This window comes from Rhea pennata, chromosome 12 (genome assembly GCF_028389875.1).
Source record: "Rhea pennata isolate bPtePen1 chromosome 12, bPtePen1.pri, whole genome shotgun sequence".
Taxonomy (NCBI): Eukaryota; Metazoa; Chordata; class Aves; order Rheiformes; family Rheidae; genus Rhea; species Rhea pennata.
This window is the reverse complement of record NC_084674.1, coordinates 8,214,896-8,233,897: the sequence shown is the minus strand read 5'-3', so window position 1 is coordinate 8,233,897 and position 19,002 is coordinate 8,214,896. Positions and strand designations below refer to the sequence as shown.

Sequence of the window (19,002 nt, the reverse complement as noted above, 5' to 3'; positions counted from 1 at the left end):
TCCCTTGGCGTGCACAGAGCAGACTGTACCCCATGTCCCAAGGAGCAGTCCTTGCCCCCGGCACGGGCGAGAGGGAACACGCGTGCTGGCTCGCCACCAGCTCTGCTCGCCCTCACCGGGCAGCGCGTGCTGGTTGTGAGCCCTCCGGCTTCTCTACTCTCATTGCTGCAGCAGGACAGTCCACAGAGCTGGCTGAAACAGCCTCCTACTTGATTATTTGCAGGAGCGAGAAATAAAATAATCCAATAAGCCTTCTCCCTTCCACTACCAAGCCAAGCTGAATGAACTGGGAAGATGTTTACTGACAGGTAAAAAAGGGACATTTCTTAAAGAAAGGGTTTGTTACAGCAGCAGAAAGGAAGAGGCTGATGTGCCTGGAGCCCATTCTTCCAGCTAGCAAAGACCATCTCAAAAGAAATGACCTTCTTGGGCAGAGGATCTACTAACTTTTCCAAAATCTAAGGCCCCAAGCACTGAAGTCAACAGAATGATTTCTCTGAGCTTGGGGACATCACAAAATAAATGGGAGAAAAACAGGTAACTACAGCAAGAAGAGAAGCCAAGCATTTCTTCTATTGCACCCTTCTGCTACAAAGCACCTTCTCCACCTCCCTTAACTGCCCACAGCGTTGCTACATCCTATACAGAGGCTTCCTGAGCACTGAAGGTGGCAGGGCTGGGAACACACCAAGCCTGCCCTAAAAGCTGCATCTCTGCACTGGGGCAACCTATTCAACTTAAAAGAACAAACAAGAAAAAACAGCAAGTAGTGACAGCAGGTCCCCCCAAGGAGGGAAGCATTGGATGTCGTTTCCTCAAATTAGGAGGAAATGTGTGAGCTACCCAAGGAAGCCAGGGATGTAGAATGGGATGTAGAAGCGACTGATGAAACCTATTTTCCATGCTGTGGCACTTTTTTAAAAGTAGCAATTGAAGCAGCAAGCAGCCTAGGCACACTGACACTTCATTTTTTTCAGGAAACTGTTGTATTATAACACTATTTAGAAGTCTCATTCAAGAACAGGATTTCTCCGTGCTAGATGATGTGACACAAAAATAAGCCAGCCTTGTTTCACAGGTGAGCATCACACTGGGTGGCTGTAGCAGCGTTGAGCTTCTTGCTGCTCCCTGGCCTTATAAAGAACAATCTTGGCTTAATGCAGCAGTGATCAGACACTGTTTGCCTGCCTGTGTACAGCCTTGGGCATCAAAAACATTTTCACACACGCTGCTGGCTCACTTGCCTTCCCTGTGAGCTAGTAAAAAGCAGAACATGAATAGAGCATTAAGTGCTTTGGAATGAGATGGACTACAGTGTTGTGCCTTAACGGCCGCGCTGATCAGTCGCCATGCAAGTTGGAAGCCGGTAAATGCCTTTGTGCTCACTGTCCTTCATCATCACGCGCTCTTGTTGCTAAACCCTAGGTTTCGAGCAGCAGCTACACTTGCATTTTAGGCTGTACACTGTAAATTCAACACACAGGCAAAACCACGTGCAGACTTCCCAGCTCAGGGAAGATGCTGAACTTCACAGCTCATCCTTGCAAGTGTGTTACTGCTCTAATGTGTTTCCTGCAGTCTAACACACATTTCAGTTGCCGCACAGAAAGCTGGTGCTTTGGGAGACAAATGTTCCCAGCTATTGCAATTTTATTTATTGCTTTATTTTTTATGTGTGTGCATGTGTATCAGATCCACAGACTTCACAAAGTCAGTAGCCATCAATGGCCCAACCACAACAAGCCAGTCATCCCTAAACAGCCCACCAACAATGCTGTAACTTTTTGTTGAAGCTCAGGCCAGCTCTGTGTGTTCTAGAAAGTCACCATATCATGGAGAAAATGCAGAAGAAGGGATGCATAAAAAAAATCAGCCACTGAAGTACACTGAACGCAGCCAGACAGGCACTGCACCTGTGAACGTTACCTTCGTGGCCCGTGACTCCCACTCCCCGCGGGCTATCGCTGCCGAGGTACTTCAGGCTGCCAGGTAACGTGCCAGCGGGAGCTGCTGGCAGGGGCTGAGATGGGACCTGCTCTCTTTGGCAGGAGAAAGGCAAGCACTCCCACAGTAATTTAGTAAGAAACAGCAGTGAATAGTGATGCAGCTCCCAGCTCCGGCTGGGGACCTACACGGAGGAACTTTGGAAGCCTGCTCCAGGTAGCTCCCCCCTCCGGTGGTGGCAACAGGAGAGGCTATCGCAGGGCAGCGGCAAGCCTAGCAGCCCCGCACCCTGGCACTTCCCCAGCACCCAGCCATTGCAGCAGGGAGGTTAGAGGGGACATTCCTGCCCAGTCCTTTTTATTTATCCATCAACTAAAGACATTAGGTTTAACCACCCGGTCACATCACAACGGGGGTGGTTGTCTGCAGCAGAGGCGTGTGGATTAAGACACCTGAGAATTAAGTTGTAGGAAATGAAGCCTGCGAGGACCTGATCCTGTAAAGCTCTGCAGAGCATCCTGGGGTTTAAGCGCCCGGTGCCACAGACACTACCCTGCAGCTCTAGCACAGGGGGTTTCTAAGGTTTCACTACAGCCTTCCTGTTCACAGGGAGTGTCAACACCGCAGCAAACAGGAGATGGCAGAACTGAGAGCAAAAGATACATAGTTCTCCTTATTTAAGGAGAAATAACAGAAGCAGCAACAAAGGACCAGTGATGATAGGCAAACACAGTAAAAATTAAAATAATAATTGGAGCTTAGACAGTAGCAGCAGAGGATCAAGTGATGTTTCACTGCCTGCACAGGAGCTTTGCTCTGGGGCTGCCACAGACCACGTGAGTTGAAGCCAAGGCAGCTCCCCGGTAATAGCGGTGGCTCTTGAGCAGGGCAACTGGTCATCACTGGTTTTACCGAGCTGTTACCGTGTTAGAGTTGTGCTTTGGCTCTGAGCTATGGCAGGGGACGTGGCCACGGGGTTATCAGAGGAGGAAACTCAGCTGGGACAGCATCCATCCGTGCTGCCCCAGATAAACTTGGGCTGAGACATTAAAAGCAGCAACCTCAACTAAATTCAGCCTTTGGGATGAATGCCAAGGAGGACACATGGAGAAACAGAAAAGGCCAGCAGCAAGACTACCAGCGTCGCGGTGCACGGGGTGGCATCCGCCGCCCCTCGGGAGATGTGGCATGTTGGGGGCCGGGGGCACTGGGAGCCCAGCGTTGCGGGGCCGGCAGCGCGGCACGGTCCGGACCGACGACAAGCGCAGCAAAGGGCTTGTGCTTTAAAAAAGAGCAAGTGGATCTGCGCTGTCACAGGCCCTTTTCTGATGCGATAGCCAAAGCAAACAAGTTTTCTGGGTTTTATCGGCCCACCAAACTGGCAGTTCCTGGAGCCACTAGGTCTGACTAACCCTAAAGAGAAGGCAGGCAGCAAACCCGAGAGACAGCAGCTTAGACGGACAAAACTACGCGTACAGCAAACTGCTTTCAGACCCGTGGTAGCGGATAGCGATAGGCTAAAAAGTTCTCATTTTGCTCTGTATCGGCTTTATTAAACCGTTGCTAAGGCATCTATTTCTGCATGCTTTTCTGCAGACACCCAAAGCGCACAGAGCACCTCTCTGCGGGCGTCTGGGGTGCTGGGCCTGCCCGTCCAGCTGTCCTTGGGGATTGCAACATTTGGCCTTCTCACATGGCCTCTGATGGGTGGGATCATTATTATTAGTTTTCTGATAACACCTGGCACCACATAGAAATACAGACGTGCTGTGGCAATTGCAGGGCCTGAGCCAACACTGTATGATTGCAAGGTAGGAAAAACCCCATGAATCCCTGAGTGACTGAAGAGCTAAGGGGCTTATCACTCCATTTTCCAGGATGGCTTTGTCACTGCAAAAACACGTGTAAAGAATCAAACAGCAACTTAATAATGCTGCTTTCGCAGCAGATTCATTTTCTGCAGAAGAGAGGAAGAGAACAGCAGAATCACGTACGCTTGCAACCAAACCTGCTCCGTTATCACTGATGCCTCAGCAAGAGCTGGTACATGGACTGCTAGGAATACTACCCGCACCACGACAGGAATATGGCTGTTGAACAGCCTATTTGCAGCGGGTTTCACAGGGAGGGCACTTTGCAAGCAGTAGGGTTGACAGAACAAAATGCAGATAACTTGAACTTTCCATCGACACCAATTCTGAGACTCTCCCAAGCGCCTGCTTTCTGGCACGCATGCCGGCCAGGCAGGCTGCGCTCTTCCTACCTCGTCCCTGGAGCGACTCTGCCAGTACCTGTGTCCCTGCCCGGGCAGACCCAGCCAAGGAGCCCTGCAAACACCTCAGCCAGCGACGCTGTCACCTTCCAGCCCTGCCTGACGGGGTACGGCATCATCATCCGAGACCAAAACTGAACTCACCCCCACAACAAAGAGTCCGGAGTTTAGCAAGTTAATATTTCAATCCTTTAACACTAAGCTTCTGTTCCTGTGCTGCTGGATCAAAAAGCCTTCAGAGAATAAGATAGCAGCATTTCTGTCTATTTGCTAAAGAGCTGGGAAGAACATGACAGTTTTCCAGACACTAAGAGCTATATGACATTTGCATTAGTAGCTAGAACTTTTGATACCAAGCAGTGATACGTACTTGGCAAAATACAGTAGAAATCACTTTTAAAATTATAATTTAAGGGGAAAAAACCAGCCAACCAACCCAAATCCAGTATTGTCCACTGGTCACATTCAAATGATTACTAACCCAATGCAATGAAATCCAAATGACTCACCCAACTGAACCAGCACACTCCCAAGAGGTACAACTGCTTTACCTTATCTATGTATATTGTCTAATTGGGAAGGATTGAAAAGCCCACGACAAGCGAATTCAGCATAATTCATAAATTGGAGCAGGATACAGTTGTATGTTATGGTAAACTCTATACCACCACCATTACTTCTCTTAAGAAAAAGATAAAAGCTGGTTATCAATTTTTTTTTCCTTAGAACTAATAATTTTATTTCCAGATATAAAAAATACCCAGCCCCTAGAACTGACCAATTTCTAATAAAACATGCCTAGAAGTCACACAGCAGCAAGCTCAGGACACAAAGGCCAAGTCACCTGCTTAGGGAGCCACGACCCAGCTACAGCAGACCCCATTAACTTAAATGATATATGTTATTTATATCTGCTCCGAGATAAGAGGGTTCGACCTGAGGTTTTCAGGGAACTGACGAGTAACACTCTTTGCGAACATCTCCTGTGGCGCGATTTCCTCTCGTTATCTGAGAGCCTGTAAAGACACCTTTGCCTATTCACATTATAAGGCAGTCAGAGGAAAAAAAAAACAAGTCTTCGTATCCTGGTGACAGTCTCTGCATGTTTTCTAAAGCATTATTTTAATAAGAAAGTAAGGTCGATCACGTGGCTTACAATTCTGCAGTGTTTAAGTACACGTTCTTAAAGAAGCAAGGAAATAAAGGTATCACCTTCTCTTACTCCTCTTTGAACGTACATTGTAATGGCAATGCATCTCACCAGTCTCCTATTATAGAATTATCATTTACGCACAGAACCTGTTCATTCCTTTAATTTGCTCTTTCAAACCCAGGTTAAACCAGTCAGATAAAATCATTTGTTTACTGTATCAGATTGCAGGGGAATTTTGCCTAAGGACTCAGGGCTGGGCTCTTTGGACTCTCTCTGCTTTAATTTGTATGTATTTACAGTATTAATTTCAGTCAAACTGGTGTGAAGCTGAGCCAATCAGATGTTTGCAAGAAATTAGTTATCCAAACTTCATAATTCATACACTTTTAACTGCATTTGTTTAATTACTGAGAAGGACAGTTTCTATCGGAGAACATCGCAGCACCATTTCAGAAAATTTAGTAAAAGTTAGCAAAAACTAAGTATATTAATTTAGCAAAAGAGTCAAGAAATCATTATACAAATTCCTTTATGATTACATTCTACTTGTCTTTAATTTTCACTCTTCAACATTAACATTAAACAATGTAAATGTATGCAATATTTATATAAAATTAAATAACAATACTGGAAAAATAAATACACTTTCACATAAATACATAAATCCATACTGCTGAAAAGTTTCAGCTAATACTATACTCTTGTTTCAAAAGTGACCAAAAAATATGGTAGTGACACTCCATCTGAACCGATGAAGTACGCACAGCTACAGAGCGATGTTTGCAGTCGATGACAGAGCTAAAGCAAATCAGGCGATACCACGCTAAAAAAAAAATAATAATAATTGGACTTTACTACCTACAGTAGTAGCACGAGGTAGACGTATACGTAGCATATTTTATAGGTGGGATGTTAAGACCTGGTCCCCTACTGACCCCGTAGATGGGACTGAGTCTTCGGACACAGGCTGCAGTCGCCCGCGTCAGAGCCAATGACACTTAGGCAGTAAGACCCCCAAAATCAAGTCATTTTGTGGGAATAAGCCTAGCTCAGCTCTGCAGCCCCTTTCCCGGGTGGGTGAAAGCTGCTGCCACCGCGTCGTCCCAGAGCCCAAATGAGTGACCACCACCGAGGTCGGCCACCGGCACCCCCAATCCCGGCAATGCCGAGTGGGCACCCACTTAATTACTCCCTTAATTAGGCGACAGCAGTGGCCTCCTGCCTTTAGAGCCACCTGAGACTGCAAGCTGGGGCCTGGCAGTGGCAGCTAGAGCCGAGGGACGTTCTTCAGGGTAAAAGAAACCCCTAAAACGCAGGACTGTGCCCAACATTTAAAGACAGAGGAGCAGATCCGGCCCCAGCAGCTGCTCCTGTGGCAGGCGAGAGGCCAACTGCTGCAGGACACCAAAATGCGACGTACCTCGGCCCACACCTTCGGTTCTTGCAAATGTTCCAGCACCGGTAATAAAGGTTAGCAGCAATTTTTAGCTGGTAATTCTGGGTGAAAAACAACTGCACGGCTTGCAAGTTCTGCTTAGCTCAGCTCACTCGTTTTTAGCACCAACTATCAGTGTACAAGTGATACGTTAGCACCGCAAATGAAATATTTCATATCACTGTCCCTTGTACTGGTGAAGCACCATATAAACACTAGTTCAGCAGTTTTATGGCTGTTGCATAACTCACTGAGGTATGATAAAAACATTGAGAAATGTCACCGAAAGCATCCACGTTACTGAAAGCAACTAGAGGGAAGTTACAGTCTAGCAAGATGACTCCTCAAACCAAAACTATTAAGGATGTCTAATATACTACAAATAGGCCTCTTTTCTTCTTTTCTCATAAAGTGCTTTTGAGACAAATGCATTTTTCAAAATCTCCTTTAACTACTTCATAACAAAATATATACTAAAGCTTGACGTTTATTTGAAGGCCACTCCAAGACTGGCACGTCTGTCGTTTTTGCCCCATCTGGAAGCACCCCACGTTGCGCTCGCGTCAGCAGGGAGCATTTCAGAGCCGCAGGGTGCAACGCGACGGCCCGGACCCCCTGCGCCTGGCCGCTCGCCCTCCCGCGCTGCCCGAAGAGTGTCTCCGTGCCGCGGGCTCCTTCGGCGGCGGCACGGCGTTTTCAACCACCCCTGCTCCGTGATCGGGAAACGCTCGCGGGTTTAAACCTTCCCACACTCTGCTGATCCCTTGCTGATTTAATGATGTCTAAAGCAGCATCTGGAGATCAGGCCAGACCCAAACTGTCCAGAACCAGAGAAATGCATGAGAACAGCTTACCGGTGCCTCTGCACAGTACATCCCCCTCGTGTTTCACATGGGGATAAAATACAGCTGTATGTTAGCATGAGTGTGAACGTGCACGTGTTTCTGTATAAATGTATGTGTGGGAACACACACACACACACATCTATACGCACTTGTACATGTTTGTGAGTTAATGCAATTTAGTACAAATTTCCCCATCATCTTGTTTTTGGCAGAGAACATGCAACTTGTAAACCAGTAGGTGCACAGTGCAGTATTACCATTAAGTATCAGTACGATTTAACTTCAGTTGACGTGTACTGCTTAAATGCCAGGTTTAAATCCATATGCAAAGACCTCAGTCAGAACCAAGAGTCGTAACACGCAGCGCTTGCACAGGGTCATAAAACGGACAAAGTTGGTTACTTAGCAGAAAGTGCCTTTTAAATTAAAGGACTTGAGCTCCCCTAATGTAAGCCCTTCCTGAACAGGCGTTATTCTGAATGTATTGTCAAGAATCCTCTTTAAGTGCAGTTTTAAGACATGAAGCATTAGCACCTTGTTTTGAAGCAAGTTAAATCTGCTGTTACGGAACATCCAAAAACGGTTCACAAAGAGAAAGAGTTTATGGCCGTACCGAGCTCCAAGGACCAGCGCTCCAGGCAGCATCTCTAGGACAGTCCTGCACATTGCACTGCTCTCTGTCCGGCGGCTTGTCAAGGATTTCACAGCTCAGATCTGTAAACCTTTCTCCATTAGGGCGCTGACACACCACCAGCCGTGTTCTGGTCCCTGCCCCGCATGGCTTTGTGCACTGCAAGTTGGCAGAGGGCACAGGAATTACACGTTTGTCAGCTAAAATACTGACTACTGCAGCTCTAGGCACTAACACCTCTCAAGACCCGGTGGCTATCCCACTGTGACCAGCCAGGTCCCCTCCAAACAGCATACGATCCTCCAACATCCCACCAGCCGTTCCAGTTTCTCGCCTCCCAGAGTTACTTGTCCTGCTTGATAATGAAGTTGTCCAGCCCAGCATAATCTCAGAGGTTAACAGCTTTAATCACTTGTCTCAGATAAACTTTCTGAAGTACTTTTAATAATAATTAAAAAAGGCCTTCAGTTAAAATAGACTTCTCAAAAAAAAAAAAAAAAAAGGCTTTTGTAGAATTTGCTTTTGCTTGGAAACAACTTTTTTCCATGACAAACAGAACTGAAAACAGTATCAAGCAGTTGCTAGGGTTCACTCGTTTATCAGAAGCTGCGTTGCACGCTCTAGTCTTCCTAATGAATGCCACCGAAATCCACCCCCCCCTCACACTTTTCGGGCACCGGCTAACAGAAACTTCCCCCCGCGCAGGGAGAAGAGGATTAACGTTGCGCTCACCTCACCCCAGTTGCCATAAGCCCACTGCGGACAGGGGCCAGATTCGCACGATCTCTGCTCCACGGGTTTGGTTTTCTCGTCGCAGTCGTTTGCCGTGTACCCGTTTTCGTCCTGGCACACCACCACCCGCCGCTGGAAGCCCCCCGCACACGTACTGGAGCACTGGAAGACACAATTGCGCACAGCTGCTTTGAGCCCTGGAATATTCCCGGCTCCTTCCCAGGGCGGCGCACCATGGGAACGTACAGCTAGAAACGCAATACTGCCAAGAGGCGCTATCGACTTCAAACCCGGGCCACTAGCAAGAGGAGTGCAATGAATTAGGTGCTGACTAAGCAAAGAGAATAAATACGAGCATAGTTTTAAGCAGGTGAATAATCCCCACTGCCTTCGCTCCAGTGTTTAACATCGCTTTCGTGCTTAGTGTCCTTCAGGGACTGCTGTGAGAACTCGGTCCCTGAGTTTCAAGCCCCGGTGCAGGGAGAGGAGCTGGAATTGAGGCTCTGCTGTGCTTTGGCAACAGCGCTGCGTGGTTGTAAATGTCCTGGGAGACAGCCAAGGAGCGGAGTTTGGCCGTTGCGCTGGAAAACGGTGCCATCAGCTTTCTGCCTGCAGAGCTTTGGGGAAGCACGAGGAGAACGAGAAGCAAACCTGTGCCCCGCTGCAACGCTTACTCGTGTGAGTAGAGAGCAGTGAAAGGCCCCCTCCTTTCCCTGCACAGTGACATTAAAAAAGCAGAATATGCCCAGAAAGGAATAAGCAGAAATAAGAAAAAACGAGGGCACTCACAGCACCCCAGGGCCCAATTCTCCATTGATTGCCTCCTGGCACATGTGCACGGTTTCGGTTCGGGCTGCCTCCCGGCTGCAGCTTGAGCCGATGATCCGGGTAGAGGAAAGGGTGGATGGGCCTGCCGTAGTCGTGGCTGTTTGGATGACAAGGAGACATGGAGCAGTCTTGCTCGGTGGCGGGCAGGTCATCCGGATCACATTCACTTCTGTCCACCAGCTGGTCACTGTAATTGATGCAGATCACTTGTCGCGTTGCCTTACCTTGACCACAAGTCACTGAGCACTGCGTTACAGTGGGGAAAAAGGAGACATGGTCACATTTCAGGCTGTGAGAAACACACTGGCAGTTAGTTATTGCTAACACAGAACAGCTGAAAACCTCGATCTCCCTCCTTTCAAACAGGCAAACATAACAGACTACTGAAATATGTTTCCAGCAACGAGGTCTGCACGGCTCTCCCGCACCGGGGAGCGCGATGCTTACGGAGCTCCACTCCAAGGCCTTCCACTGCCCGCACGGTGTCACGGTGCACGTTTCTGTGGCCGACGGCTTTGGAAGGTGGAAGCAAGCTGACTCGTCGGCCACTGAGCCCTGGTCATCACGACAGCTGACGTATCGCATCCTGGTACCTTTCCCACATGTTGCTGAGCACTAGGAAAGAGCAACAAGCAAGTTCTCTAGAAAGTTTCTTGTTCTATATTGCAAGGGTGTTGAAATACAAAGCTGGTCAAATGCACTTAAAAATATTGCAGTTATCTACTATAAATCAATCCTGAAAGTATTATACACTTACTGGTGTCCAGGATCCAAATCTCCACTGTGTCCTGTGAATTCCTGATATGGGTCTCTTGGCTTCGGGACTATTTGGATGGGGAGGACATGCTGCTATTTCGCAGTCCTGTAAGTGAAACACATGAAGAGCAAAATAAAGCAAACTATAAAGACTTTGCAGATGTTTCAGGTAAACCATCTCCTCAATATAATTATGAACAATACATAATGTCTTGAAAATCTGCGACCTACATGCTGTTCGTTTGTGTTTTGGCAGGCTTTCTCCTTGCCTCCTCACGGGGAATGAGCATAATTTGCTACTAATACATCTAAGGGCTTCACATGCAGAACTTCAGTGGTCTTTTGGCTTACTAGAAACTCCAAAATGGGGATCGTCATAACCATATGCCATCTACATGCATCACAACCAGACATCCTGAGTCAAAAGGTGAAATTGCATTAAGAAAGTTCTTCTGGTAGGACCACACGTCTGCAAAGCGGCACCTTTGCCTCCCTTCAAAGCTTGCCTAACCTTCCTTCCTGCAGTCCAATTATCAATGGCTATGCTGCTGAGGTGCTGGGACTGCTGCTCAGCATGCTGGCTGACAGCAGCCCCCCTGACGGTCTACACCTACTGGCGGATCTCTGCCTCACCCAAAACTCTGCAAGGTTTTTAGGACAGGCACACTGTCCTGTTTGGCATCGGTACCATGCCTAACAGGAGGGCTTTGGTCCTGTCTGGATCTCCCCAGAGGAACAGCAACATAACTTTACTCCATGAGCCTACAAATACTCATTGTCAAAAAGGGGAAATAAGTACCAATCTCCATTGCAAAGGAGAGAGACAAGTGGCATAACTGATTTCCACATGATTATCATTTTACTTATACCGGAGATGTGCATGTTGAACAACAGTTGATGACAAGTGGGTTTGTTACTCCTTTACTGTAGTGCTGTGAGTCTCCTTACATGGGAAAAACAGCCCTTTCCTAAATGTCCTGGCCTTAATTAAACTCTGTGAAGTCATGCAGGACCGAGATGAGCACTACGATTTCCCAAGATGACAAATAGATGGTAATATTCTCTTTTATTTAACTCCTTCAGACACCAGGAGACACATGGGCTTGCAGTGGAAATTTACACCTGCAGAGAATTTGCTTCCAAATACAAGCAAACCCAGTGTGGAAAGCCTCTTCAGTAAATTTGCAAAAGAGGTCCAGTATTTCTCAATTTATCAGCCCAGAGGGGCTGTAGCTCGGATTGGAGCTGGAACATGTACTATGTCCGCACATCCAACACGTGAGAAACAACGGCCCCTAGTTGTCATTAGCATCACGCAGCAACCGTGCCGCAAGCCCAGGTGGCAGCCAAGCTCCCAGACCCGGCGCAAGCCTGAAGGAGGTGTCTGCTGCGCTGAGGCCCCAGCCTCTCACACTAGCAAATACTGTCCCATCTTATCCTCATGCTCTCTGTCTATTTTCCTATATCCATCCATTACCTTCTACTTAGACCATGAACTCTTAGGACCAACTTTAGTCCTGAATCTGCATAGCCCCTTGCATATCCCATCCTACAGCTGCAGCTGACCATAATCAAAGGTATCTTTACCCCAGGAAGTCTAGATGCGCTCGTGACAAGCTGTCTGCTGCCTTTTTGGCAATCTGGTACTTAGGAGAGCGAGGTTAACCTCACAGATAGGGTCTGGTGAGAACTCTACAGGCACAGCCTCAGGCTCTCCACCCCACTGAGAAGTTGTTGAATTATCTTGGTATTTCCATCCTACCTCTACCAAAATGGGATGCTGTGCTGCACCTCTCTGACAGGCAGTAACTACCTTAATTTTAACAGCTCTGCTGCCAAAGAAATGGAAACGAAGGGAATGAGGAGATGCTTTCCTAGCTGTGAACAGCTAGAGGACAGCAGTGCTGTTCAGTGTTTCTGAGCTCCCTTTGCAGCAGGCTAGTGGGCTTACTCTGTGCCAAGGAGCAGTTTCACCACCTCCCGCATTGCTGAGCAACTGCTTGGTTGCCTCTGGGTGGAAGGACCATGAAACAGAGCCTCATCACCCCTTGCCCCACGTGGGTCTTTGCCGCAGGCCTCCCAGATGGTCCCGAGAAGCTGCAGCTTTGATGCCTCCAAACACGTTGACTTACCCCAGGGATGGTGCAGATGCATCTACCCCTTCTAAAGGATGCCCTACGCTCAGGAGCTGGTGGGAAACACGTGGGGACTCAGATGCCCAAAATGGCATGCAATAGGCATATCAAACCTTGAGCACTGCTCCAGAGAGTGCAGTCTCAAAAGCTGCACCCTGCACGTCCTGCTCACTGGCAGCTCAGCTGCCAGGAGGGCACACACTGAAAGGGCCATCCAGCAGCTCCACTGACACCCAGTGACATGGGCCATGGGGTCACCTGCATCCTCACCAGGGCTGATTGCTGATGTTCCCCCAAGCCAAGACAGTGGCAGTGATTTATTCCCCATGGTGAAGATCTGACCCACTGATACACAAGAGCACTCTCAAGAGCACTGACCCCATAGCAGCTGAGACAATCAGTAAAGAAAAGTTACTCATGCCTGGGGACACGAGAACAGAAGACAGAGATATGAATAACAGTATTTACCTGGGCATCTGTTGGCCTGGTCGCAGCGTTACACTCATTATCATCTACCACTGACATATAGGTGCCTACCACACACTTGACTGCCCTCATCTGGTAGCCTTGTCCACAGGTCATCGTGCACTGGCAGAGGAAAGACAGGAGAAAAGGGCTGGGGTCTGAGCAGTCGTTTCATTTAGAAAGTATTAATCAGCCTAGCCAAGCACGCAGCAAGAACAGTGCAAACAAAACCCATCCTTCCTTCTGGCTTCTCTCCACTTCAAGCATTTCAACTTCAAATTAGGTCAAAGTTTTAATTCACTGCTCCTATCAGAGCCTTGCATGCTTCACTTCTTGTACTCAGGTACAAAGGTGTGAGCATTTAAACGATTTACTCTTCTGAACACAGTGGATTACAGTTTGGTAGAAGCTGCATTATATCTTACTTTAAAACCAGCTGCTTAGACCCACAGTAGCACAACTAGCTAACGAATAATTTTGCTGATGGGCAGTAAGTCTGGCTGGGACAACTGCTCTGGATTTGCTGCCATTTTTTCAAGCCAACAGTTAACAGCTTTGTGGAAAACAAGACGCCAGAATACTCTGGAAGAAATGAGCAATTTGTATTTTAATGTTAAAAAAAAATGGAAAACATTAAAAACAACAGCTATTCAATGGGAGCAGCTGTGTGTGAAAACTAGGGCAGGTAGTTAAGAGCCTAAATATGGATTTAAGAGCGTAACCTTGGAAACCTCCTTTTTTTTCTTTTTGAAAATCACAGCCAATTTAGTATGACACAGATTAAATTTAGCACAGAGGGCAGGTACCGGTACTGCTGCCCATATGCTGAACTCGGGTGAGCAGAGAGTTGTTTTTGTGTGCGAGTCAATTAACACAGTTATGCCACTGAGTCGAGACGAAATGGTTAGGGCAGGCCTCTCGGCAGCACGGCGCGACCCCAGCCGCCCACGCCACGCCAGAACGGGGAGAAAACGGCGGCTTTTCGGTACCTGCCCCCACGGTCCTACTTGCCACGACGCGCACTCCTGCTGCTGACAGCTCTGCACCGACTCCGGCTTCGTTTCGGGATCGCAAAACCTGTCATTTAACCGATCTTCGCCGAATTGGCACCAGGTCTGGCGATGTTTATGGCCCTTCCCGCAGGTGACCAGGCACTGCGAGGAGCAAAGCACAAGCTCAGCGGTGCCCGCGGAGGCGGCGAGCGCTGCCAGCCGAGCACCTGCCCAGCGCCCTGCGAACAGACCCGCTGCAAGCGGCCGCTCAGAAACCAGTGCCCGGGCGGGTCTTTAAGTAACGACCACGTGCGCTGGGAAACGCACGAGCCTTCTCCCTGGGCAAGGGATGGCCTTGCAGGAATTGGTCCACGGCACGGGCTAGACCGTGGAAAACAGCCGTGCTGGGAAATGATAGCGAGGACAAAGAGAGACCGTGACGGCTCTTTATTTTCAGGACACCCCACCAGGGGCTAAATCGTGGCCTAAGCCTGGTTTAACGGTGCTTCAAGAAGCTCAGGGGCCATGTACTCTCACGTAACGTTGCCTCACGGCTATTTTCATTAACCTTTTTCAAACCATGCCCCTAGCATTTCTTCAGATGTGCCAAAGGCAGTGGAGAAAAGCACAGCAAACGCAAGGGCTAAGTGGGATGGCCAAGAGACAGAGTGTGGCGGCGCCTTCCTCCATGCCGAGGCTTCTCGTGACTACTTCAGCTTCTAGCAACTTGCTATATCTGTGGGACATGGGGAAAAGCCTTAGCACAACCTGCCAGGACTTTAGCAGGGTGCAACAGGGTGACGAAGGCTTGCAAAAATAGAGTAAACTCGCTGCCCCTGGAGAGCATGCGATAAAGATCTTGCAACTCCCACAGGCTGCAAGCACCTCTTCCCCCACTGCTGAATGGCTCGTGCTCTTAGGAGCTAGAAGCAGAATAGAGATATTTTTGCTGGAAACAAGTCAGCTAACAGTCCCATTTCCCCTTAATTTCTTTCATTATTTCCTAACAGGATGCAAATTACAAAAACAAGAGCTATTTGGCCACAAAGGTGAAGGGCAGCTTTTGAAGAACATTCTCCTAAATCCTTGGCCCTACCGTGGGAAAAAAAGTCTATTAACCTGGTTTTTGTTGCGTTACGAAGGAGCACAGGACTCCAGCTAGCTGCAGAGGAGATGACAGTACTAAAGAGCAGGGAGAGATGCAGTGGGTGCCCTGGGGCATAGCCCTCAGGCTGTACAAAGAAAACAAAATGTTACTAATTCCAGTGCACCCTGTTTACTGATGAGTGCGAAAACAGAGGATTTCTTTGCAGGATCAGTGCCTCAGGGTTCAAAGCATCAGCCCACAGGTCCTAGCTGGTGAGCAACACCTACCTCGGACCAGTCGCCAGTTTTCCACTGCGGGCACAAGAAGTCGCTGCACCGCTGCACCGTCAGCTTCTCCTGCTGACTGCATTTACTGTCGTCCAGGACGTCGTTGTAGGTGTTAACGCACATGGCTCGCCGCCGCCGTGTGCCCCCGCCACAGCTTTTAGAGCACTTGAAAGAAGATAAACCAAGTAAACACATTCTGCCATCATATCACAGGCCAAGAGCCCATTTATTTCCTTATCTCATCTTACAGTTGGTTCTACAAAGAGAATTATTTTAGAAGAGAATGCAGATAACCTCTGGAAGAACAATTTATACTTCAAATAACTGGCTGTTACTTTATACACTCCTTTAAAAAAATCCAATCTCACTAAGCTTAGCAATATCTTGTGGCAACGAGTTTCACAGATTCATTTCAGGTTATAACCCTCTTACTGCTTTTACACGTTGCCTTTCAGTTCTCTCAAACGACTGTTGCCGTGTTCACGTTTTAGGCAAGGTTAATTCCACTTGAGAGATTTGTTTTCCCTCTAACCAGCCTCCCCTCTATCACCATGTTCGTTCCGGAAATCCCTAGTCTTATTGCTCCCTTGGTGGCACCCTTATCTTTAGGGATATTCTTGGGCATTGAAAAGCTTTCTGCTAAAAATATGAAGAAAACACACTTCAGAGGTTCTCTACTGACGGCAACGCATCCTCGCTGACACCAAGACTGCCAACAGCATGGCTGGCTTGTATGGGAGCAGAGGGCCAAGTGGGCTTAGCAGGATGAAGACCAATGTCAGGATAGTTAAAAGCATAAATTCATCACAGTGGAAAATAAGGAGTATGGGGCTGACTTGGACTAGCATCCTCAAGAAAAGGCAATGAAAGCACCGTGGCCAAGTTTTACAGGCTGTTTACAGACTTAGCAACTTGAGAGTGTCCTCAGAGAGGACACGTGTGGAGGAGACCCGAGCGTCCCTTACCTCTGTCCAGGCCGAGTATCGCCAGCCTCCCACGTTGCAGTCTCCCGTGCACTTCTCCCTCGTGCTCGGCTTGGGCTGGCTGCTGCAGAAGCGGTCGTCCACCTTCTCCGTCTTCCCTTCCAGCCGGTTGTACTTGGAGCAGTAGATCTCCAGGGTGCGGTAGCCCAGGCCGCACTGGGCAGTGCACTCGCTCTTCCTCGCCACGTGCCACCTGAGGGAAGTGCGAGCGGACGCCGTCAGCCGCCGTGGGAGGCGGAACCAGGACCTATTTAATGCTACCATATTTACCCCCCAACAAGGAAAAACGGTTGGAGCGTAACGCTTTCTAAAGGAAAACGGCTTGTGGCTCCTTGGGAGACGTCCCATCAATTCCAACTGCAAGCGGGGACAAACTCGCTGGGAGCTGTCTGGGGACAGCCCCAACCCAGCTGGGCACTTAAGTCCAGTTCTCCTCTCCAGGAGGAGAATTTCAGGCACTGTATTGCACAGGTACATTTTTCAACATTAGGCGAGAGATTCCTTATAGTTAGCACTAATTCTGCCCAACGAGAAAAATCTGAAGATGTAGAAAAATGCCTCTCTTAAAACACAGCTGGAGGATGTCACTCCCCCTTGGCTGACAAAGAAGAAATTTTTACCTTTTATTTATTTTTTTTAACCCAGCAGAAGTTGCTAAGAAGAATAATTACGGCAAGAAGCGAAAGGAAAGGGGAGTAAATTTTATATATATGATGTAATGCATATACATATATAATGCAATATATATACATGACGGAGTAGAACGCACCTTAATTCACATTCTGTGCTACAAGGCTCAGTTATTGGATCAGGCTGGGGAATTCGGTCACATCTTTGATCTGACACCGTGAGCTGATCCGACTCTCTCGTACACACAGGTTTCCTTTTCCTTTCTCCTATGCAGAAGGAAAACACATCGTTTCAGGCACGTGGAAAAGTGGTCAAATCCATTATTTCTCTTACTCCTCCTGCAGTAGCGTTTGAGGGCCAGTTATGCTCTAAATCTCTTTGGGGAACAGGGGCAGGGTTAGGACTCAGAATAGCGGCGGGGGTTTAATACGGAGGCAGACGAAGGGGGAACGGAGGGAGGCAGCGCGAGGGCGAAAGGAGGACGCGGTGCATTTAGCCGGGCGGGAAGCAGCGGGAACCCTGCTCGCGGCCTCGGGAGCCGCCAGCGTAGCCTTCGCTGTGCTCGAGCTTCCTCGTCTGCACACCAGACGGCAGCACTTACCTGGCTCCGCGGGGGCTGTAAAGATCCCCTGCTTTGAAACAAAAGCTCCAGACCAGTGCTACACCTTGCAAGCTGGTACCGGGCACCACAGATAAGCTACTACTATGGCCCAGGGGAACCATCAAGCCCATAATGGGAGAATCTCAAAGAAAGCAAACGGAGAAGTATTTGTCAACACCGTCGAGACCCCAAAGGGATCCAGGACAAAGCGACATCGTCTCTAAAGCGCCGCCGAGCGCCCACCTTGGCAGAGCTTACTGCACGGCTGCCACGGGCCGTACGCGTTCCAGTAGAACTGCTGCGGCTTGTCCTCGATGGGGATATTAAACGTGTAACGAACGTCAGGGTTGTACAAATTGCCCACCGATAAAACCTGAGAGGGGGAAAAAAAAGATAAGGCGGGGTAAACCGAAGTGCGTCGCTGCCTACCGCTCTCAGCCCGAAGCTCGGCAGGCTTTTCCACTCGCACAGCGTATACTTCACCTGAAGCGTTATTTCTTGCTCAATCCGATCTGTAGAATTAATCCTTTCAATAGCATTATCCGATCCGCTGTATTCGATCACAGCATTCCCAACTTTGATTTCCCTTTTAAACATACTGACGACAAAGTCTCCATTTAATATAAAGTCTCCTTGACTGTTAGATAAGGCTGCGTAAGTGCAAAAAACAAGAACTAAAGACGCAGAATTAACTCACACGCACATATAAAGCGGTCACGCGCTCTCACTGGGTTCAGTGGGAAAAACCTGCTGGTACTCTTCAAACAGAAAGGATGCAAAGGGAGCAGCGGAGGTTTTACAGTCATCACCTCCCTTCCTTTTACCAACCGAGAGTCTCGTTAAAATGAAAATTGTTCCTGAATGGTTCACCCCTAACCCAGGGCAAAGAGAGACCCAAAAGGCCTTCAGAAACCGAAATGGGGCGATCACTCTGCCCCAATCTTTCTGTTCGCCACGCAGATGGGGTGGCTCTCGCACTGCCTCCAGGTGCGCTCTTAGGGTATGACTACACAAGCTAATTGCCCAAACTGCCATTTTCCAGTGGATAATTACAGGGAGTTTGGTCAGTATCTCCCTCTCAATCTCTCCCCCCTTCCCTTATATTTTTATTATTTCAAATCTAAGGTATGTGGAAGCACTGAAGGCTTAAAGCCTAAATGCTTTATAAAAGGAACAGTTTCCTGAAAACAGCTGTCTGCTGCACAACTTCACACTAATGCGATTAT

General features: G+C 48.3%; 1 protein-coding gene across 5 annotated transcripts in view; it reads right to left on the bottom strand.

Moving 5' to 3' along the window:
* ADAMTS9 (ADAM metallopeptidase with thrombospondin type 1 motif 9) overlaps positions 1–19,002 on the bottom strand; it is an 80,349-nt gene that overhangs the window by 23,676 nt on the left and 37,671 nt on the right. For all 5 annotated transcript variants that reach the window (XR_009959685.1, XM_062585671.1, XM_062585673.1 and 2 more), the window contains 12 exons: positions 18,260–18,426; positions 18,020–18,149; positions 17,315–17,441; positions 16,528–16,738; positions 15,563–15,727; positions 14,186–14,350; positions 13,200–13,319; positions 10,598–10,702; positions 10,288–10,455; positions 9,802–10,086; positions 9,013–9,174; positions 8,263–8,439 (listed from right to left, as the gene is read on the bottom strand). Coding sequence is in view for 4 of the 5 variants with exons in the window: in XM_062585671.1 (XP_062441655.1) it covers positions 8,263–8,439; positions 9,013–9,174; positions 9,802–10,086; positions 10,288–10,455; positions 10,598–10,702; positions 13,200–13,319; positions 14,186–14,350; positions 15,563–15,727; positions 16,528–16,738; positions 17,315–17,441; positions 18,020–18,149; positions 18,260–18,426 (1,982 nt within the window). In the remaining variant the exon portion in view is untranslated. The remainder of the gene's footprint in view (positions 1–8,262; positions 8,440–9,012; positions 9,175–9,801; positions 10,087–10,287; positions 10,456–10,597; positions 10,703–13,199; positions 13,320–14,185; positions 14,351–15,562; positions 15,728–16,527; positions 16,739–17,314; positions 17,442–18,019; positions 18,150–18,259; positions 18,427–19,002) is intronic.